General features: G+C 45.9%; 1 protein-coding gene across 2 annotated transcripts in view; it reads right to left on the bottom strand.

Moving 5' to 3' along the window:
• Positions 1-24,589, bottom strand: part of SLC37A3 (solute carrier family 37 member 3) — a 429,185-nt gene that overhangs the window by 358,322 nt on the left and 46,274 nt on the right. For both annotated transcript variants that reach the window (XM_069628820.1, XM_069628821.1), the window contains exons 5-7: positions 17,617-17,700; positions 15,913-16,058; positions 994-1,090 (exon numbers count right to left, since the gene is read on the bottom strand). In XM_069628820.1, coding sequence (XP_069484921.1) covers positions 994-1,090; positions 15,913-16,058; positions 17,617-17,700 — 327 coding nt within the window. The remainder of the gene's footprint in view (positions 1-993; positions 1,091-15,912; positions 16,059-17,616; positions 17,701-24,589) is intronic.

Raw genomic sequence — 24,589 nt, 5'->3', positions numbered from 1 at the left:
AGCCATGGGTAAACTATGGAGGGAAGAGTACAAGGTAGCATACAACACTGGAATGCCCATATAGTATGCGTTGTAAAATATACTGTTTACATAGTTTTAGCAAGAAGAGTTTATGCAGCATATTCCATGCAACTATCTTTTTAATATAGTGTCTTAAAGTGCAGGCACTTCTATAGAAGTAATTAAATGTTCAGGGAAGCAGTTTAGAATTCAGATTGCAGTATTTTCAGGTGGGGTTTTCAGAACTTGGTAAACATCCAATTTTATTTCACAGGATAAACCCAACTGGAAAGCTCACAGTTATGGTGAAAAGAAGGCGAGTCAGTAAACAGACAGTTATAATTTGCAAGAGCTCAGCTTGGTGAGGGTCAGTATTAGTTTAGGATCTGCAGCCTCTGGGGTACAGTTGTATATCACTGAGTGACAGGCACGTCTGTAGATATAGGGAGAACTTAAAACTGTAGGGCAACAAGGGTGTGCTTTAGTGTTATGCAAAATGTAGGGGCCATTATGACACGACATTTAGGAGGGATCCAAAAGGAGAGTTCTTTGAGACCCTCGAGTTATGTTTTTTAAAGCTCAAAAATGTGTCTTTTGGTAGGACTTCATATGAAAGTGCTCTGAGAATGTGATCATTGGGATGTGATGTTATTTTTAAAGACTAATGTAAATTCTATTATACTGTAGTTGTATGTTCTGTATGAGATGGGTGAAAACTGGCCAAAAATGTTTTTTCCAGTGATAGAGACCTCTTGTGGCTGTAAGTCTGCAGCCCCTGAGTGAACCCTCTTTCAAGCAGTAGAAGTTTTGGGGGCTAGCGGATTGAATGCAGACTGCCATATGGAAAAGTGTGTCAAAGAGGGTCTTGTTTCTAGGAGATCCGTGCACATAGCCACAGTGCGGGCTTGGCGGAGGTCTGAGTGGATGCAGTGTGGCTGTGTAGTTCTGTGGAACAATGACCATGCACTTCTACAAGACAGATTTTTGACATACCTCATAGCCATACTGCAGCACTGATGAAGCCAAGAAAGCACCCAGAATATTTCCCACAGAAGCACATGCACTCCAAAGTCCAAAAACAAATCCCCGCCTATACACAAGGAGAAAACGAAAGAAAGAAATGCTATTACAAACGTTTCACAAGACCACTACAATGACAGGTAAACAAGAAACAAATATGTCAGTAGAAAAAAGTTACTCACTATTGAGATTACTGTACTCTAGCCATAGTGCCCTTTGCTCTATATTTGTGGGTTCCCATCCAATGGGACAGGCGCAGAACCTTTTGCACAGTAAAGCACATAGCTTACCCTTTACATTTATTGTGCGTCTGGGTATAGAAGCAGGCGAGTGTCTAGCCCCGCTGACGCGGACCACATTTTACCAAATGTTGGGAAGGGGACATGATCTTCCCGCACACCCAAGCGCTTTAGAATAAGGCAAAGGTCGCTGCCTGTAGGTACTGCAAGAGACCAGGGGGTTGGGAGGATGCCCTTAGGGCTTCCGCACGATTACATTATTGCATGCTTTATCAGGCAGCACACATGTAAGAACAGCTATACAGTGACACAAAGCTTAAACATACTGCTACAGTCAGCACCCCAGGCCTAGGCCGCGAACATGAGTAAAGTAATAGGTTACATCCCAGGCATGATGAGAAAGGCCAGAGCTGCACAGACCCATAAACCCTCCATTGTCCTAAAATGTTGCCAACTTTTGCACCCTGGGAAGAATGTGGCCTGCAAGGCCACGGGAGGAGGGTGGAGTGCCTGTGGACATGCAATCTCATGAGACAGAGGACACGGGCCTACAACCCCCACCAGTCCCAATCCTAAATTATAGCACCCAAATGCCCTGGCTTTAGGACACCTGAATTCCAATGTACCACATAACCCTTCATCAGTGACATAAACCTGTTCGACCCCCGATCGATCAAAAAGATCAGAAAGCAGGGCATTCATGCCTACACTTCTAGGTCACGTGATTTGTGACCGTGCGCGGGTGCCGCACGGCCTGCCAGGTCGGACCTGGCAGGCCGTGCGGCACCCGCGAGCACAGCTTGTCGGATGCACCGGCACCGTTATTAACGGTGCCGGTGCATCCGAGCTCCCTATTCCCATTGAGCCCTATGGGGCTCGAATGGGGGTCTACCGGTACCGGCACCCGCGAAAGGGCAATTATCAGGTCTGCCTAACTCGGCATGACCCGGTAATGCCCATTCGCGGGTGCCAGACACGGATGCAACTCCGGCGGCAGCCGTGACGGTTTTGCCGGCACAGCTACCACCAAGGTTTTAATGAGGCCCACTGTTTCAATAGTACCCAAGGGGGTGCTGGTGTAAAAATTAAAGTAAATCGCGATATATTCAGCAACAATGGTCAAAATTACTAACTGCATAGTTAAGTAACTCATCAAACTGGTCCACATTGGCCAAAATGGTGGCCCATTTTGACTGGCCCACACTAGCATTTTACATTTTTGGTACAGGCATTGCCCTATAGGCTCGGCCTGGCGGCTCATCCATAATGGCGAGGGGGCGCCCACCCAGTGGCCCCCTCACCCATTATGGAGGAGCTAAGGAGCCAGCCCAGTGAAACAGTGAGCACTCCCTCAGCTGCTTTTTCCAGCTGATGGAGTGCTCCTGGGCTAGCTGAACTGTCAAAGGGAAACACGGTTTCCCTTTGACAGTTCAGTTTATTTCTCCAGCCACACATGCTCACTGACCCATGCAAGTGCTGGGGCGTTTTGCTTCGCCAGCATTGCACAGCTCATTGGAAATGCTGGCTGGGGCACTGCATGTCTGTATGTCCGAGGGGGAGTTCCTGCGCCTCCTCGCACATACCGACAGAGCAGCCTGGAGCACAACATTTCAGCACCCACATGCAGGCCAATGCAGAAGGTACGTTTATGTTCATTGTTTTTATTTTAACATGTGTATGGATGCGTGTATGCTTATGTTATGAGTGAGTGTATGGTGATGGATGCTCATGTGAATGATAGAGTGAATGCTGTATGAATTTGCAACGCCTTGCATACACACAATCATGTTGATTGTGTAAGGCCCAGGGGACAGGGATGGTATCTTTTTACTGGACATCTATCATAGATGTCCAGTAAAAAATGTCATGCCTGCCCCTCGGGCCCCCCAGCACCAATTGCAAACTTTTTGGCTATTTACCCATTTTTTTTTGTTGAAAGTATGCTCTACAATGCAACATTTTAACCCATTATGTAAAAAATGTTCTCAGGGGGAACCTAAAGCACCACTTTATTGGTTCAGGCTCCCTCACTATGCTCGGTCGCCATGGCATTTTTGGGGGAAATAGTTCTGCCCCTCCACTTAAAAAAATCACCAGCTGCCACTGGCCCTCAGACTGTGTTGGGAACAGGATGGGGGAACCCAGGGACTATGGTGGGAGCACAATGGGCGGGAACCATGGGATAATGGTGGGAGCAGAGTGAGGAGAGCCCAGGGTGTGTGATGGGGTGGGGGGGGGAGACCAGGGACTGGGTAGGAGTGGGATGAGGGAGCCCAGCGACTGTGATGGTAGCAGGTGATGGCGTGCAATATATACTGTCCATTTGCCATTTCTGGGGGGTCCCGACCTGCCCAAATTTTGCTCAGGTGGCCCCGGCCAAAAAAGTTTGAAGACCACTGCTATAGAGTTTTAGGAGAGAGACAAAGTATCTCTCTATCCTTCATGAACTGTATTACTTGAGGATACAGAAAAATAATCTTAAAGGAGGACCCTAAGGGTCCCCAGCAACACTGCCCATAAGTAGCTGTGTGCTGCAGTAGTAAAACAAAGATGTCTTTAAGAGATTTGGAGCAGACAGACTACATAGTACATGTAAAAAACAAAGAATAGAGTTCCAAAAGACTGAGACCACAAGAATAAACGAGAGGAAGAAGGCTCCACTCATTCAGATTGAAAGAAAAAGATCCAGAAGTCCAGCAGAAGGGCTTGGGGTCTCACTAGGAGAGGGGATGAAGCATAAAAATGATAAATCTCCCTAACAACGCAAATGATAGTGCACATTTTAATAATATCAGGGTGCAGGTGTGGAACGCATTGCGGCGAATGTACCCTGATATGCCAGACCTGCAGCCTATTATGCAATACACTATGGGGTAAGATGATGAGCCTGCACAATACATTAAGGGTCAGGAGATGTGGCGTGCGGAGACAGGGGACCAGTGGGCGCAATCAGTTCCCCTTTTTTAGTTAAGCCATCAAAAGGGGTTTACCCAAGGAAATTCAGAAGGCGCACAACAAAATAGTGGGCAATGAAGGAAAGAAGTGGGCTAAGCTTTTAACAATGATAATACACCAAGGCACGAGAAAAGGAAACGGCTAAGAGGCTGCAGGCTGAGGAAGCGAAACAATTGCAGAAAAAGCTTGCAAAAATAGCAGTTGGGGGCAGTATTGTCAAATGCGTAAACGGAGGTGGCGGAACAGATATCGGCATCCCCTGATGTGAGAATGGCGGCATTCTGGCCAGGAAGACAAGGACAGTGTGGAGATGGACCTCAGCACCCATACTTGGAGTGGCAGCAAGGAGGGCACCAGCGTGGGAGGGGCGTGTTCAGAGGGGAAAGAGGTGTTTGGTGGCATGGGACCTCGGGGAGCAGGCATGGGTCCTTTGCGATGCTGGAGCTATGGAAAGTGGGGACATTTTGCAAGAGAATGCAGGAGCAGGTAGGGGGTGGGATACAACCCATATAATAACTACCACCCACCGCCCCAATCCCAACCACAGGTACCAGAGGCCGACTTCCTTGGCCTATATAGGCCAACACTTAACGACCAGCACGACCCCCAGGTATGCAAGGGCAGAACACCCAGATGACAACCACTAATGCACCAACAGAGTACAATGTACAGAAGTAACATGCCAGCGAATGACAGTGCCTAACAGCACCATCATATCCTACTGAGGTGTGAGTGTGATGGGGGAACAACCCTTTCACGTTCCCCGGCTCCAACACATAGCCTGACTAGGGCAGCACACAGAGAACTCTTGCGTGCCCAGTCCTGTCGATGACCGTCCAAACCAGACGAGGAACCCTTGATGGGCGCTGAAATAGGTAACAAGCAATTCATCTTCATGGTTGACACAGGTGCCATTAAATCATGCATCAGTAAGGGAAAGCTCTCACCATCAGGTGAAACTCTTGGCACAGGGCTTCTCTGGGGCTGTCGCCACCGTTCCATATACAAAAAGCTGGACATCAAAATAGGAGGAAAAGTGGGGAGGGGGGCACTTGAGAGCCAGAGTAAGATGGCAGTGAGGTGCTACAGCTCCGCAGACAGAAAATTAAACAGTTTTGCAAATTAAACAGTTTTTCTCACGCGGTTACTGCCGCGATACTGGAGATGGCAAGTGTACACTACAAGGACCAAACCGGTAACCTCCTTGCTCGCCCAGTTGCTCAGATGAGGGCGAACGCATTGTGTAAGTTTAGAGAGCCGCAGCCGCCTCCTTGCGGAATGACGGACACAGCGGCTCTGAATCGATAAGCCTGGGAGGAGCTTCAGAGCTTGGCGGCTCAGGGGCAGAAGCAGATCTAACTACCTCCTATAATGACGCACCAGACCGGAGTGCACCAGCCCCTACTTGTCGCAGGGAGTCACAGGGGTGAGTAATGTGTACCATCCCCCTCTCCCTATGGCGCTCCTGAATCTTTACAGCAGCACACATACACATGGCCACTCGGAACACAACAGGCTCCTCATGTTTTTCGCTTGTCCCATCCCTGAGCCTGCTGAACAAACAGCCCCAGGGACACCCGCGGTGATGGAGGTAGGGGTGGTGGGATGCGCCGCCCTCCCCTCAGCGATACTAAGGAGGTGAGTCACACGGCATCAGACCAGGGCCCTTACTGAACTATTCATGGAACCGGAAACCTCAGCAGGCCATAAGAGTGCATGATCCGGAGAGAACTGAGCTACAGAAATCTCCACCTCGACATAAGGCTCCCTTTGCCACCGTAGTGCAATCAATAAGGCCAGACCGGGGGAGGCGACAGCCACTCAATGCTTCAGTGGCTGGGGTGGGGGAGAGCATCTGGCAGGCATGATGGCGGCTAGAACGGCAGAAAAACGCCCGTGGTGTGCTTCCCCCGTCCTCCATAGCAGAATTCTGGCAAATGCATGCAGGCCCTATGGATCAGATCACCACAGGCCCATGTGTGGCATCACAGTATCTGGTGGCTAAAACCCCCTTCACCGCCATGGCAAAGAAGAACCAACTGATAGACACTATGAACTCTCAGGAAGCAAGCAAAGGTGTGCCTTATAACGCTGCTCATTTGTAGATTCTGCAGGGGTTTGACGCAAGCACACACAACGCCCCAACTACCCTTCACTGTGCCCGACTTAATGTTAAATCATAGTTGAGTGGCCCACGGGAACAGCTGGACTCACCCAAGTAAACCGGTGTGGTGGTTGCAACCGTTTTTGGCAAAACAACCAAGCCAAATACCATCTCCGCCCACGTGTTCACTATTGCTACATACATCGGTAAGCATGGAAGCAAGTGGGACCATGGCAGTATGAATTGGGCACCTGACCCCCTCAATTAATACTCAATAAATCCGGGAGCCGCAACTGCCTACGGGCACAACAAACCTTGCCTCCTGACCGACAGCCCGTCGGAAGGGTATGGCAAAGAATCCAACCGGCAGCAGCAGTAATAGAGACAGCGCACTAGACTCAACTCATCCACTTATTTGACGGTCTACACGGCAGCCCACCAAAATGGATGTACAAACCAAACTACAGACACTCCTCACGGAAATGAGAGCAATAGGTAATAGCACTCAAGAAACAAATGTTACAGTGCTGGCAAGCGAGACATCCAGAACATGCAGACCCACCTCAATGCCGAAGCAGAACGCACACCCAACAACGCGCAAAGAATAAGTGCACTAGAGGATAGCAGCGCAGTGGCCGCCACGTATCTCAACGGCCTCATAAAAAGTGCAACGCATCGGGCAAAAGTCACAGACCATGAAAACCGCTCTCCAAGTAACAACCTCCGAATCATCGGTATCCCCGAACATGCAGAGGGCTCAGACATGGAGGCGTTTGCATCCAGGACCACTTGCATATACAAGACCCACGTTCACATACAAATGAAGGAATTCACAGAGCCCCAGTACCGAAACCGGCTGCAGGAGATCGCCCAAGACCCATTACAATGCGCTTATTAGATTCCAACACAAGGTAGCCATACTATGGACCTACAGATCGGTGGGCACAATACGTGACGAAGGGTCAGAAATACGCATTTTCAATGACTACTCCGTAGAAGTGTCCCTCTGAAGGAAAAGGTTGGCCCCACTATTCACTGCACTTCAAGGCACATCCCACAAATTTTATCTGAAATTTCCTCTGGTCTGGTGCATCCTACGGGACAAACAATTGCACTCATTTGACGAACCAGAAGATGCCTGGTGCCTGCTAAAACGGGACCTTGTCTCTGCAGATTTTCACACCGATAACGAGGAGGAAAGACACCCACAAAATGGACACCGCGCAATGGCAACTCCAACGACGACGACAGTGGGGCAAGCGACAACGCACAGGCAGACGATCGAACAGCTGCCAATGTGATGGGTCCCTCCCCATACAGGTTTTCTCCAACCAACAATGCCTTGCAATGACATTTTAGCATATTTTATTTACAAGGATGGATAATATACACCGGGATAGACTTACAACCAATGATGACAATTCTACTTGCCTAGAACGATTGAACACGAGCAACAGACAATATGCTAACCTGCCTTCTTATTGGTGCCAGCCCCTGCCCCTTATGGCCCCCTCCCCCAGAGCCATCCCTGATGAATCCTACCATCATGCCTGAGGGGCGGCTGAGAGTTGTATTATCTCTCCCATCTTTCTCAGTGCAGGGGCTTTTGCGAAGCAGTATTGGGATACAATTGGTTTGTCCCAATGTTAATGTTATGACCTACAGGTTTCAAGGTCATGTTTGTTTTGTTAAAAGTTGTAAGCGCACACACACACACATTTTGGCCCATTGTGGCTTTCCCCGGTATATTCCCTCGTGGGAATTGCTGATTTACGCCTTGTGACACTCAATGTACAGGGGATGGGGCACCCAATCAAGAGAAGAGTTCTCAATCACCTACGGGACATAGAATGTGACATTACTTTCCTTCAGGAAACGCACCTCAATGCCCATGAATCGCGGAAACTAAACCAAGGATGGGTCAGGGCATCAACCGATTAACCATACAAGGGCAAAAGGGGCGTCTCCATCTTAATACAAAAACGCGTCCCGTTCCACACATTGCACACCACCTCTGAGCAAGACGGAAGACACGCTCTAATACAGGGCTTGATCCAGCAACGCCCCATAACTCTCCTGAACATCAATCCCCCGACCAGCGAGACAACCCCGTTCTTTACGCAGGTATTCACGAAATGCACGTTTCTGGAGAATCTCACATTCATAGGTGGGCACTGGGACACAATCCTAGATGCGACAAAGGACCACCAAGGCGCAACACTATAGCTACCCCTGACCCGATGCAAACGCACTTCCCTACTAAAACTCATGGCCGATTTGGGACTCTCAGATATATGGCGACATCTTCATCCTCAACGCCATGATTTCACATTTTTCTCGAACTACCACAAGTCATTTTCCAGACTGGACTTCTGAATGGCCCGGACTAAAATCCTCTCACAAATGAAGCATTGTGCAACCTTCCCTATGACAGTATCAGACCATGCACCAGTATTCCTTCACATTGAGCCGTTAGATAAATAGCCCCTCCCCGCCAGGCCACTTGGTGCCTAAACCTAAGAACATTGGCATACACAGATTTCACGAAGAAGCTTGGGGAAAAACAGACCTGTTCTGGCGGACCAACCTGACCACTGACTACACCTGTTGGGATGCATTCAAACCCTTCCCTAGAGAGCAATGCATATCGCGATGGACCTTCAAACTGAAGGGTTGGAGGGGAGGGGGGTGGGGGGGTAGAGAAAATCAGATGGGGCCGATATTTCACTTGCAGAAGCTCAACATAAACAGACCTGACAGCCCAACACATACAGGCGGCTCAACAAGTTTAGAGGGGATCTTAAATCACAACCCAACAGGTAAAAAATAATTCTCTAGCTCGTCACAAACCTACTACCAAGATGGTGACAAACCACTCCACTTCATAGCACTTGCCCTTCGCACCAGACAGACCTCCCAACAAATACTTAGCATCAGTGATAAGAATGGGAATTCATTGACCATCAAAAAAAGGCATGAACAAACTTTTCACAGAATTTTATAGCGAATGATATGCTAAACCGAGCCCAATTGCCCCGGAATATATAGAGGAGTTTCTTGCCACGCTCTAATTAAAAACAATGAACGACTCACAAAACCTAGAACTTGCGACGCCGATAACATCTGATGAAATGACTCCGTCTATAGCCTCATTATTGCGGGAAAGGCCTCAGGACCTGATGGCATACCAATAGATCTATATAAAGCAATGGTGGACCGAACAGCCCCACTCCCTGAGATAGTATTCGCTGTAGCACTGACTCGGGGTCACCTACCAAAGTCAATGATGACAGCCAATATAATTTGTTTTCCACAAACAGGGGCGCAACCCAGAAGATTGTGGATCTTACCGGCCGATCTCGCTTATTAACACGGAGGCTAAAATATTGGCTGTGCCTAGCACGTAGAATTGACAAAATCCTGCCGCAACTTACCAATAAAGACCAAACCGGATTTATCACAGGTAGTCACTCAGTAGATAACGTTAGACAACTATTACACGTGTGTGCCGGACCGGACAACCCAGACAAACTAATTTTAACGGTTGATGCTGAAAAAGAATTTGACAATGTAAGGTGGGACTTTATGTTTAGTGCACTCACATCCTATAGGTTCCCACCAAACTTATTAGGGCTCATACGCTTATTATACACGAACCCCCAAGCCTCTGTGACCACGAACGGAAATGCCTCAAACAAATTCAACCTATACTCAGGCACCAGACAAGGCTGCCAACTTTCCCCCTCCCCTTTTATATGCATTGTCCATAGAACCGTTGGCAGAAAAACTTTGCAATGACCCATTTTGGAATGGGGTGATTAGGGGGTCGGAGGAGCACCGAATATCCCTCTACACAGATCTCCTGGTCTACGTACGGAACCCCCTCAGTATCACTCCCATGCTTATGTCATCTGCTACACGAATTCGGACCCATGACAGGCTAGAAGGTAAATTGGACCAAATCGAAGGTACTCCCCCTCAGACCCGACATACCATGGGACCCAGGCGGGGTAGCCCCTTTCAGTCTTCAACTTCATTCCATCCAATTCCTAGGAGTCCATATTACCCCATCCGTTCACGAAATCGTGAACCTAAATTATCCACCCACCCTGACAAAGATCAATGCTGATCTCGCTAGATGGAACACATTACCGCTCTCATTAGTAAATCGCATCAATGCCTTCAAGATCAACTCCCTCCCAAAACAAATATACCTGGCAATGATGCTTCCATGGGCTCCATCGCAAAAATGTATAATGAGCTGGACAAGCAACTGTCAAAATTCATATTGAGAGGCAGAAACGCTAGAGTCTGGCTTGAAATTTTACAGGCCTCCAAAAGCAATGGAGGCCTAGCTGTACAAGTCTGGCGGACCTATTATCAAGCCGCCCAATTCTGTTGGGCCAAAAGTTGGCTGGACACATCTCATCCAGTTGGAGAACAATCAAGCTCTCCCTTTTTGATCGCCATATACGCCGGCAGAAATCCTGGCGATCTCCCCCCCTCCCCCCGAACAAAGTACCTGAACGCATCAGAACACACCCTGTTGGGCCCAACGCCAACTCAATGGCATAACATGAGGACAATTGGGGTCCGATATCCGGGCTGCCCCAGCCTGGATCAGTGTACGCGCAATTATCTCGATAGGCCTACACCACACTTTAAACACCAAAATTCCTTGTGGGCCAAGATTAGAGTGGTGGACCTTTACGTTGGAGGAAGAACCACTTGGGTTCCTAGATGCCAGCAAAGTGCTCCAACTCCAGCGTACGGAGTACTGTACGCCCAGCAAACCCTATGTGCTGGTGTCAATGCGAGGGCACGATGGGCCATGTCATGTGGTCATGCCTGGTGACACAAAAATATTGGAAAAGAATTCACAAGGTGATATCCCATGTCCCCAATATTTCGAATGATTTCTCCCCTGTGCCCATGCTGTTCGTTGCAGAGGACAGACTGGCACACGGATCCTATTATAAGACAGCTAGCACGCACAATCCTATTCTCGGCACGCAAGTTAATAATCATGCAGTGGAAGGCGATTCAAATTCCTCCTAAACAAGCTTGCCAAGGGCTTATGTCTAGATTATCCTTGCTGGAATGTGCAGCTATGAGGCGGCAAGGCAAATCTACACAGGCAGACTCATTTGGGGACTTACATCGATTGAATTGAGCTCCTGGCTCTGCATACACATACTGTAACAAATCGGTAGGCAGGGCTGTAAACCCCCTTGAATTAAATTCTGGCCCATATGAAAACGGCCATCACAAAATGCAAAGGAATGAATACATTAAACTATTTGTCCCAATAGGTAGGCTCCTGCACGGAACCAAACAATCAAATATCATACTGTGTGTGTACTATTTTCACTGTTGTGTTGGTTCATTATTAAATTGTGGGGGATAGAGGGGGGGGGGTTATAGCTTCAGAGCTTCTGGTCATGGGTGGGGGTGGTACAGGGGGTAGAGGAAGGGTGGAGTTTGAGGATACTTAACCCAGCCGAGACCAAGCCAAGAGGTCATGTAAACTGTTGATTTCTTGCATTGCAAAAACTTAAAAAAAGGTTTACAAAAATATGAGGGAAAGTGGTGCGTGCACCTTTGTTGTATTCTGGGAGTTCCCCGATAAATCTATTGACCGAGAACTATTGAGTAAACTGAACATGACCGTTTCTTTCACAGATCAAGGAATAACGTGCACCACTCTGGGCATGCGTGTTATAACAGCAAAGGTAATAATGCTTGGGAGGAGAGGCCGTGATTTGCGGTATCCCTGTGGACCCTGATTGGTTTGTGTACGGCATAACAGTGCTTCTCGAATCACTACCCCAAAATGGCAACGTAACATTAAGCTGAAATGTCACAGCAGTGGCCTTGATTCTCACTGCTTGCGCATGAAGAGGCAGGTTTCCATCAGCCTTATAAGCCCCAAGAATAGAGGCCACAATCCATCCTACAATAAAACCCTGTGGCCTGAATGTAAAGACTGGAAGGGGGTGTCTGTACTCCTGCTCTCTATATGGCAGAGTGGAAGCATAAAGTACCCCAGCCAAGATTCTCTATGGGGTAGCTATGAACGAGCAATCAAGGCTTAAGCTCTCAGGAGGTGATGCAGGCTGGTTCCTAAGTACATTGTAGCCACCAACCACCCATAAAGGAATGTCCACACACTAGGTTAGTCAAAACACAGTTCTTTATATAAATAAGGTTTCTATTATATACACACACACAAACACAGTAAAACACTTTGTGCACACGTTAAACTAAAATGGCAAATATATACAGTTTCTATGTGGTACCACAATTATTCTTTGATTCCATTAAAATGCATGAACTGTACTCAGTTCAAATGTCATACAAATCAGTTAATAAAGTGAACCAACAATAGGCATAGGAGGAAAGCAGGTTGGTTAAAACAATAGGCAGAATACTGGGCCCCTACCACCAGGCACAGTTCTGTATGAGGATCCCCCCCCCCCCACCTGGGCAGCCTGTCAAAGATATTAAAACAAGCCCAGTCCATATATTGTCCATTAGAGTCTTATTTCCCTATAGAAGGGTTCGACCACCCCAATGTACCTGGAATAGCAGAGTTTGACGTCGGGTTGACGGATCCTTCTTGAGCAGCTCCCTTTAAGGCAGGGGCCACGGATCGTCGAGATCCCTCGAAGAAATGGTGAACAAAGATGTCAAGGCAGCAGCTTCGGTCCTGGCGGTGCTAGTCGACGATAGGTCGTGGATGTCCTGCGAAGAGGCGGCGTGCGGTACACTTCGACAACGATAGTTCGTTCCCGCAAAGAGTCACTGAAGAACTGGCCCAGCAAGGGCGTCGAGTCATCGGCGTCTCTGCAGTCTTCAGGTGGCGGGAAACCCACCGGTGGATGCTCCTCGGTGGTCTGGACTTTCTCCGGCGGGACAAAGCTGTCAGTGGTGCTGGCGAGAGCATCCGTGAATTCAAAGTGTCTAATAAATGGAGCGTTGCGGCTCCGGTCGTCAGCGGCTCCGCGTCAAGCAGTTCCCGCTTCTAGGCAACACAACTTCGACGGGCCTCCAGCGGTTATAGCAAACCTGCAAACCCTGGTCGACGACGGTGAACGGCTGTCCGGTGCTTCTCTTCATTCTCCTCGGCGGTCCCAGTCTCCGGTCGGCAGCCTGTCGAGGGTCTGACTTCCAGGGAGCTTCGGCGAAGGTTAGTGGTGCACGATGTTCCCTCATAGCTCGGGAAGAGGTCTCCTAGCCAGGTCCTCTCTCGGATCAGTCCTCGACAAACTTGACAGCTTTCGGATCGGGTTGAAGCAAATGCAGCAGCAAGTCTTCTTCCAGCTGGACTTCAAGGATGAGCATCAAGTACAAACTTCAGCTTCTGAACGATTTCTACCAGTGAGAGGCCCCCAGATATACTGATTGGGCTCTCATTCAGTCTGCTGGGTCACACGCAGGCAACCAATCACTCAGAAGGGCCTTCAGCAAGCAGGCAGGCAGCCAATCAGGTTCACAGTGCATTCAGGCCATCCTCCTCCCTCTCAGACACTCACAACAATGAATGTTTATTGGGACAAGTACCCAGCCATTCAGCAATCCACACTGAATTCATACCAGTTGAGGGGAGGGCTGTCTCAGTCTTTGTGTCACATACCAGAAACTAGACACCCATCACAAGAAGTGCATATTGGTCACACACTCCATTCACCCAGGTCCCACCCACAGGGTGTACCCACACCCACAACATACAGTCACTGGGAAGGCTCCAGCCAGTCTGGCCTGCACAATACCATATAGTGAACTTCCTTCCCCCTGAATGGTTGTTGGGTGGAACAGAGTCAGGGCTTCCCAGGGCTTTGGTAAAAACAAGGTAACAGGCAATAGAAAGCAAGAGGCCACAGTGGCCATCTTGTCTCCTATCAGGAATCAACTGATTCCAATGGCAGTGTCTGGGCATCCCAAAATGGAGGATACTGAGAGCACTTGTCAAATTCAGCATGGAGCTGCCACCGGCCCATACCCTGCTGTGTGGGCCACACACACAAGTGCCCAAAAACATACACTAGGGGTACAGGGTTGTACCCCCACCCATGGGTGCCATAAGGATATCCCAAGGGTCTGTACACTAAACCAAAAAGAGAGAAAGCTGCACGGCCAGGAATCCCACAGGGACTCCTGTACAGAAAATAACACATACACGAAAAAAAGGACTCATAACAAGGCCCTGTGCCTCCAATGCATTTCCAGCATCACACTGAAGACCTGGCCTCTACCCTCCACATGTAATGACAAGGTCACATTTTCTAAAGGACTTCAACTAAAAGCTTGTCTGACACAAACACAATGAAGAGCTCTCCCCACCAAGCCTCTACCCCAAACCAAATTCTCAACTGATCCAGAAATGCACTTTATAACCTATCCAAATCCCCTCCCCCCCCTTCCAACCCTCTCTTACTGATAGTACACTGAACAGCTCTCCAGACAAAATGGCCTTCTCCAAGATACTACTCCTTGTCTTCAAATCTATCAATGGTCTCACACCTGACCCCCAAAGATCTTGCTCACTGCATCACTCCATATTCTTTTTTTTCTGTGATCCTTCACAACCTATCCACCCCGTCCCCCTCCTCCCGTGTCCCGTGTGGATCCTCCCCCTTCTCACTCGCTCCAATTGCCTCGCCGCTGGAATGCTCTTCCCCACAGCCAAAGCACATCAGTGAAGGGCATATCTACTACCCCATCACTTTCCCTCCCAAACTGACTCCCATCTTCCATCTCAGAATAATGTTCCTCACGATTGTAAATGGGTAAATTGTCCAGATATAGACTGACACTAGGAAGTTATGTATATCCTATTTATATATCTGTTCCCTTGCCAATGTCCCCAGTATGGGTCTCATTTCACCCCTTGATCATCTGGTGTACTGTCAGGCCTTAACCTTTGTATGCTGTAAAAGCACTCAAACCCAGGCATTGGCTCATCTGTAAATGGAACCTTTGTAAGTCATTTCAATTTTACATTACATACTTACTGTTCAATACAAAGACTAGGCCACACCAAGCACACAGAATAAAACATCGTAAATATGACAGAATAAAGTACAAAATGAAGTGCTTAAGAGTGTTGCTTATGATTCAGTGGGAAAGTAGAAACACAACTCCAACTAGCTTGTATTTACCACGAAGTGGAAGCCAAAACAGTAATTCAGGTAGAACTTGCAGCACTGTTAACTGTGGTCCCCATGCCTCACATCAATAAAGCAAGCAAGGTATAACCAGCTAGCATGTTGTGGCCTGTGGGGACCTGCATAACCAACTATGCCGCTCTTGTGTTTTTGAGAGAATGGCGGCAGTAGAGGGTTGCACAAGGTCGTCTAGGGAGAGGGCTGTAGGAAGACCTAGTAGCTTCTCAAGGACTGCAGAAATTCCAAGAAAACCGCCCTGTGCGATTGCTAGGACTCTTGAGATTGATCAAAGAGGTTAGACTTTAGAACGTGATGTTTTTAGATCCTTGCGCACCATAAGGGAGTACAGAAACAGTTGGGATATTTGCATTCTGATAGTTTCATGCTACACAGAAACCATACACGGAATGTAACGGAAATAGCTCACCCAGCTTTCCCGAACCAGTTCCCCATCACTGCAACCACACAGGGCCAGCAGGTGGACTGCAGCAGACCATTTAAAACCCACAGAAAGCAGTAGAATATCTTGTTATAAAAATGTAGCCATTCTGTCAGCGTGCCAAACATAAACACCTGCAATGAGAAGAGAGGAAAAATGAAAAAGGTGGCAGGAGAAAGTAAGTATGAGAGCAAGAGAGCACGCCAGCGCATGAGAACAAAACGTGAATACATAGGAGAGCAGAGAAAGTTAGCAAAGGGAAGAAAGTAGTTGGAGAGAAGGCGGCTAGAAGGACAAGACAGACCTAGGGTGAAAGAAAAAGCTCATCTCCATGCAAAGCGACCGCTACTGCGCCTTTCTTGGCCCCTTATTCCTACCATCTTCTCCAGTCCTTGCCCACACCGCATTATCCTTTTTGTGATACCTGAAGTACACACTTACTACTCTAGTGTGAGGTCCTAAACATCCTTTTCTCCGTAAATGGATTACCGCCGAAGGTTGGTCAAGCAAAATGTGCACACAGGAAGTCTGTTCACCTGTCTTCTTGCACATCCAACTGTGGACTAAAATGGTTGGTGGTAGCCTTTGCATTAAGTGGGGATAGTGACTTCTCCACCCCTCCTCCCCCAATCTGGCACACGTTCTACAGGGAAGCATTCTGAAATTCCAGTACAGAATCCAACAGCCAACTACTGTACATAAGAGAGTGTGTCAAACACAGATTTTGCCAGACATGGTCAGGAATCCCAACAGATTTGGAGAGAGGGCCATAGTTGCAAGAGCCAGATATGACCTATCATCAAGTCTGAACCCAAATCCATGAGAAAACCTGGTAAGAAGCACATGACATTTCACATGTAAGATTCTGGTAATTTGGTGGCCACTAAATGCTTCCAAGAATACAAATCTAGCCTTGGGAATTAATTGTAGGTTACATTTTCATAATTCAGTTTGGTCATTGCTTCATTCAAATTATCATCCAGCAGCGGGTGCAGGAGTCAATTAGCTCACTCTGTTGTCTGAAACCCAAAGGCTAGGCGTTGCAAGCAAGCTGTGTGCTCCATGCACCTGCTAGAATTAGACTAGCAGCCTCCCATGCCGTCAGCCACCTCACTGCTACCCATATCCCACAGACCGCTGCCTCGTCACCTCAATTGGCTGCCTTCCAGACAACGATCCTCAGTTTCCACACAGCTCTATCCAACAGAAGCTCTTCTGACTCTCGCAACGAGAACATAAAAGCAACCTCAGAACACCTGCTTCCAATTTCAGGATCTAATTTTCTCCATAACCTGCAAGCTTTCGGCAGGTCTTTTATTGGGCATGTAAACCGTGATCACCTTAAGGGTTCTCACAGGAGGCTTAAAGCAATAACCACAGTGGTGGAATCTGCCAGTAATGGCACTCGGCCCTGGATAAAGGCATTTGCTTACTCAAGCCTATAATGTAGGCCCCTAGTTGTTACCAGCCGATCAAGAGTGCTACAGTTTGTATTATTGATCAAGTAAAACTGGGCAGCCTTGTATTAATATTTTCCCTGGTATCCTGAGAGTTGGTGCTGATCGATCAGAAAGGGCTTGCATTACGTGAGCCAAGGACAGTCAAAGGATTTCCCATTTGGCTAGGTTTAAGACAGTAACCCCCAAACCTTAAATTTGTAGGTGATATAGGAGAATCTCGGCTAACACTTACCACAATGGCAGAGGAGCACATGCCAAATGACAGCACCCAACGCATGTCTAGACGATCACCAACAATGCCACTTATAAACAGGCCCTAAAATAAAGAGAAGAAACGTGTGGTGAGATCTAGCCTACAGCAGCTGCAAGCAGGTCATATCTTCCTTTACAACAATTCTTGTTTTCTAACTTCAAATTGATCAGGATGGGTCTACTCACTATGCAGGACAAAGTAGTGGTTAAAGAGTTAAGGATGACAAATCTCAATTTGTACAAAGCTAAAGCCATGACAGGTGGCTGTTGTCACTGCAACCCAGCTCTAGAATGCAGCCCACCATTCATTACAGAGGAGGCCTAAAGGTCCCAAAGGTCATCTAACGAAGGTTGTGTGGCAAGGGTACATTGAATAATGCAGAACAGCTATTGCCTGCTTCCCACAAACACATTGCTGCATTTTACACCTTGCCGCAGTGGTAGACTATTGCACTATACAATTATTTAACACTTTCATTGCCATCAGGTCATCTTTTTCGATGGATTTCCAAAATCAACCATGCAGGTGGATTTGGGGAGACCACCCTAATGCAGTGAATAGGGAGAACAATTATTAGGCCTTTAAAATACACACTACGCAAGTAAAGCCTATAGTCAAATATGGTCACACAATTACTGTAAAACAGATCTGTGCATTGAGTCTTAGGAGGAGAAAGAAAACATACACTTCAATAACCAGTGGAACACAGGCAAGCATGTGTATGCATTCAGGACAGACACTTAGAATAACCACAGAATAGCTTCCCTAACACTTAATGAGACACACCCAAAGATGGTTTGGGGCCTTTTGCCCTAAAGACAGCTGTTCCAAAGTTACACTTCACTAAAAGATTTCGCCGATGCCAGTGGTTATAATCACAAAGTCAAAAAAGATAAGTAAAGTTCAGGTAAGTAAACTAACTCGATCCCAGTCACAAGGTTAGGTCAAGGCAGGGATCCCTTTGCAACCTAGGAGGTGACAGTTGTCACCCCCCTACGAGGTTGCAAACTATCCCCTATGAGGGGACAGTTTGCAACCTATGAGGGGCGGAGATGTGTCTCCCATAAGAAGAGGGGTATACTGATGGTAGACAGAATTGCAACCCCGGGTGATTAAGTCTCGGTGAGAGGGTGGATGCTCCACTCCAGACCCCATTAGTACGTGTGATCTCTCGGCCTACCTGCCTTGGGACTGGGTAGTGTCATCGTGGCTGAGATGAAGTTCTCCTACAGCTGCACTAACAGTGATGTAGACCCTTTGTAACTATCCTTGTTCATGTGTCTATGTATAACCAATTGCATGTATTTCAATAGTTATCTATATGCTTATTATTTGTGTGAATAAAGGGCCTGAAAAGAGCCAATTATATTCCAACCATTGGTCTAGGTGTGTATTATTGCCTTCCTGGGTCCAGGAACCTTTGGTCCATGTGATGGGGCGAGTAGTTTGGAGGTCATTAAACATGTCCAAAAAGCAAAACAACTACGGCCACTGCTGGACCTTTCATTTAATGAGTGAATAGTGTAACAGGACCACAGCCCCATTCTTTCTATGTGGAGAGATCCAGTGGTGTGTCCTAATGCCATTTGTTCCAACTGGGACCCCAGGCTAGGGTCAGCATCATTCTCGCTCAGTTCTGAGATCTGTTTGCTGGCATTTCTTCAGCCTGGCTCTTCGGTCCGTTCTTCCAAATCATGGTCTTCATTTGCTGACCTTGTCCAGCCGGGTGCCAACTGCAACATTTTCTGTTCCAAAGAACCCTCCCTCAAGGCTCCATTACTGGCACTCAGGACTTTAATGCTTCATCTCTGTGTTACCAATTTGTACGTCTTATTGGGAGCAGAGGTCCTTTGTGAGGCTTTTCAACCCAGTCTTATCCACTGTGCTAGGGGAAAGGGATCAATGATCCACTGGTTCACTCTTGTGAAGTCTAGTATCCACAGACACTGGGACAGCTTTCTTGAGAGAAAGAACTTTTAGAGTCACACTAGCCAGGGAAGTTGGTAATCTTGGTCTTGGCATTCTTCTGATGCCTTTGGGACACCTCCCAGGTTTATACAAAGTAATGGATCAGAGTCTCAAATTCATAGACTATTGAGTGCAGAGCACCAAATGCTTCCAATTGGAGCAGAGGAGTGCATCCACTCAGACACTTGGCGGATACCCAGTCACCGGTCGGCACCACATTCAACCATTCCAATGCTTGGGTTCTACTTAGGAATCCCAGATCTTCAATACCCAGCCAGATCGGTTTGTGGGGTCTCACGCCTTGCCTTCAAAGGCAGGCAGAGGCCGTGACCAAACAACTCCCTTTGTATTTTCACAAAAAGGCAATGATGGTTAGGTGTAAAACTCAGACTGATGTTGATACAGGAATCCCCCCACCACCCACCTCCTCCCCCCCCCTGAGAGCATTCAGTGGCTTCAGAAGGCCCAATTACACTCGTCTTGAATTATGGTATACATAGTCATAAACACAGTAGATAGATAGATTCTCTGGACACAATATTACCAAGGGGACTCAATGAGGAGTTCTCGCTCAATTGTTTCATATAGAACTATCCTTTTTTATATGTTTATTTAGACCACTCTGTAATTGGCACATTGAGGTGGTTTTGGTCATGTGATTTCCCACGTGGGTGCCCATAATGGTTATGTATGGTTTGACTCCACATTTCTCTTGCTTTCAGTGCATTTAGATTTATTATATAGTTTTAGGTCATCTACTATTCCCTTTTATTTTCTTTATTCAGATATTGAGTTTTCTCAATGATTTCCTGGATTTTGGTGCACATTCACTATAGGTCCTTGTGACCCCTGACTTATTATTTTTATGTCCTTTGTTTAAAAAACATTTTTGTCTCTCGAGTGGATTCCTCAGTTGTATTCCACTTTAAGTCCTTTTTTCTAACTCACCTAGTTCTCCGTTTGGGGGCTCCACCCAGTTGTATGTTTATAGCATGTTTAAACCTGCTTTATTTTAAGAGTATGGGAGGCCGTTGCCTTGCCCCTCCTTGTGCACGGAATGCATCATCGAGTCTACTAAGCCATTCAAATTATGGCTGCAGTGCTTTCCGCATCGTGACAGTCCAGTTGATTCTTGTTTCTTGCACGTACTCGACGTGGACACGTCACGTGCATCAGTCACGCGACGGGAAATACTTGTATAGTTTATTTAAAAACAGACAGCGCGCAACGCTCCGCATGCCGTAGTTAGCAGCTATCTGTTACGGAGCCTAGATTTACTGATTTAGTGATGTATTGGTTACTTCGGAAATACTGGATGTGAGTTTTGATGTAGATCTGTTCTCTATTTGAAGTGAGTTCAACTTCCACGTACACACTTGGTGGCTATGTGGTTAGGTTGCCGCAGTGAATACTTGGGGCCAGGTTGGGTTTCCCATTATGTGCATTTGAAACTAATGTGTTCCAAAACTTGTGGCTAGGTCAGATCCTTTATTGTGTAGGCACATTTGTGGACACGAATATATACCATAGTAGAAGTTTAATTCTTGATAGTGTTTGAGGAGTTAATGGGGTGGCTGTGTGTCTTCTCGCTGACTCACTACATGAGATTTAAATATATTTAGACTTTTGTTGAATGTTTAATTTCAAGTATCCTTGAATGGCAATATACATTGAATGGCGATATACATTTTGTTTCCTACTCTCTAACAGCATAACACCTGTGCAAAGTTTTTGCTGTACCCTGCATAGCTAAGGCATGCGTATATTGATACAGGTTCGCCAATTTGTTGGTGAAACATTTTCAGGGTGTTAGCGTCACTTCTAAGGACACTTTTTGTGGACCCTTGTCCAGTATCTACAGATTTATGTCGCCTAGGTAAGCACTCCATCTAGACCAAAGTGTTTTATTTTGTCTACTTTGTGTGTAGCTGGGGCGAATCATTTGAATTGTGTGAACTTTTTGCACAGCTTTCTACAGACCATCTTTGGGTACGGGTTACCCTAAATTGGATACAACACTTGGAATTTACCTATTTTTGGGTTACACTGCATAACCCATCCAGTCCAAACTTGCGAAGTCTGCATCATTTGAAAAAACCTTTCATACCCGATTGTCGACTTTTAGTATACAAGGTACACCTTTTAATTCCGTTACTTCATACCTCCATATTCCCTTTAGTTATGCTTAATGTTTCCCTTCCAGTTTTATTTTTTGGAGTCACACCTTATGTATGTCTGGACACATTCAATTGAGATGATGTTTTATGATGATAAGTATTAGACCCATGTTAGTATGTGTTGACAATTTTGGCATGCTTTTGTAAGATTTACTTTTGTAAAATAGGTTTAGGGATGTGTGTTTCTTTTGGCAAATAACATTTAAATATTGAACTGATGGATTTTCCATATACATGTACGATTACAGATTACTTCGCTCCTGAAGAAGGGGATGTTCCCCGAAACGCGTAGAGCCTGAATCTTCATTAAATCACAAGAATTTTGTGTATTCTTTTGTTTTTTGATGGCCGTCGAGATCTTTTTCTGTTGATTTACATGGAAACGTTAACCAGAAGTGTCTGGATTTAATGAGCTTTGTTTACTTTTCTTTGTGTACAAGTTTAATACATGATTGTAAAAAAATTCAGATATTGTCTTGACTGATTTTATATCAGCTTTAAAGGTGTGCAGGGGACGGGAGTGTCTTTAGCAATAGACACTTTTTTCTTGTTTATACATAGTCATAAGCAAGACAAACACACCTAACCCCTGCTAGAAAAATGCATGGAGGAGACAGTGTTTCGTTGGGACATGCCAAACCTGACATGCAATGGGTCTCTCAGAGGCACGTGCCATAGTTGCAATCAATCAAGGAGTCAGATTAAGACTCATGATTGATAAAGGGTGAGCAAACCAGTCAGGAAAAAGCTAAAAGAACAGTCTCTCACCAGAGATGCAGTTTCGGACTTCTGGCCTATGCTCCATCATGAAATTGTAAAAAGTTTTAAAAGGAGTGGGGCAGATATGAGTCTCCCCCAGAGAAGGGAGACTTTTTATGCAATATTACTGTAAAGTGCACATAGAGTATGTCGTGGCCAATAAATCAAAGTTTTTCCAAAGAAATCAAATAAGTCAATATAAGCACACTAACATTTTTGGGATGATTCTTCTCCAAGTTACATTAATATGTTACTTTAGAAGATATGTAGGATCGACTGAATTCTGGAGACAAGGTCTTTTCATCCATGGAAGAGATTAGAATGTTGAAGGATATAGGTCTTTTAAATAAGAGGCGTACTTAATGTTTTATTTTAGAAATTGCATGTTATTTAATAGTTGAGGTTATTGATTTGGATTTTAAACATTTTGTTGTGCTTTATATAAGGATATTTATGATGGTGATATATATGCTGCATCATTTTCATGTATTTTCTATAATCTCGTCGGATTTTAATAAAAAAGCAATATTTTACCTAGGCCGCAGGCACTGCACATGCATTTAGTAAAGGGAAATATCAATCTACCACTTGTGCGATCAGTGGCCATGTCCTACTGAGGTCTACGCTAATGCCCCTTCTTTTTAATGTGCATCTTAGAAAGCTTTCAAAGGAACATATGGGTGCATTGAGTTAGGAGGACATGCGGTGCAGGAATAGACGTATTTACAACAAGGCCGACTATGCCCAGGACTAGGGCAGCAGATTGCCAAAGGAGCAGCATTTTATTGCAGTTTATTTTCAATTCACTGGTTGGCATTTTTTTAATATAAAGCAAATATTGTGTCTCAGAGTCTGATCCACAAAACTGCATAATTTTGGGCTGTTAGTAGTCATTTCACTCTGACAACTAAAGTATTTGATGGCCAAACTTGTATATATGCTTGATATTTGCAAAAGCTTTATTGTTATGGTGACTTTGGTTTAGGTTTTTTAAAAAAAAAAAAAAGAAACTCGTACCAAACCCAGCGGGCTTTAGATATTTTGTGATGCAGTCATAAAACTGTCAGACATATATGACAAATCTAAAGCCCTTCGGTCATTCTTATCTTCCCAAAATGCTGTTTAATATGTAAAACAGCCAAAACTGCATTGGTTTTATTGGTGCCACTTTACATTATCTTTGGAATTCTTTCTAATCAATACACACATGCACTGTGTTAAGCAATCACATTTTTATTCAAATACAAGACATGCATTTTTCTAAACTGTTGCAAAAATGAAGTTTTTCCCTTCACAAATTAAATGTTTAAAAATGATGCATCAGGTGGCACTAAAATGATTATCAGAAGCAAGCACTAAATTCCCTCCCTGGCCCCACATTTCAAAGGTCTGTGGCCGCCCAAAAGGTGCAAGCATGAAATAGATCACAGAAAAGTTAAAACGGCAAAGAATAATTCTGAATGTACAAGTGCATCAAGAAACTGTAAAAGGATGCGCAAAGCCAAGGGTGATTACAAAAACTGTGTGCCAAATTTACACACCGTTTCATAGCTGTAAAGGTGTCCCGACAAGATATCCATTCAGCCATCTTTACAGAAGCTGCTCAGTGCTAAGCAGGCAAATGGCATCCCTGCTGGGTTTATCATGTGTCTGATGACATTCTACTGCACGCTCAGTACTACCAGGAGAACCAGCTGCAAAGTATGTCGCAAAATGCGTAACTGTGATGCTTATAGGTAATCCTTATATTAATTAGATTTTAAATACAAGGTAGGACTTTTACTGTGAAACAGTACTTCAAACGACAGCAGGACATCTATATCTAAATCCAGACATCTCAAAATGCTCCTATGTATTGTTAACATTTTAAATGACCTTAAACACAAGCCTGCAAGACCCATAGCCTAAACGACGCCCAGAAAGGAAATATTGTGCTGGAACTCCCAATCCATGGCTCAATTTTACTCTTGGAGTGTTGGGTATTTTGAACAATTGAACAAACAGCAATGATGTAAACAGTATGTACCACTTCATTTGTTTTTAAAAGG

The sequence above is a fragment of the Ambystoma mexicanum genome, chromosome 12 (genome assembly GCF_040938575.1).
Source record: "Ambystoma mexicanum isolate Mex_15411 chromosome 12, UKY_AmexF1_1, whole genome shotgun sequence".
Lineage (NCBI taxonomy): Eukaryota > Metazoa > Chordata > Amphibia > Caudata > Ambystomatidae > Ambystoma > Ambystoma mexicanum.
This window is presented reverse-complemented; position numbering and strand designations above follow the sequence as displayed.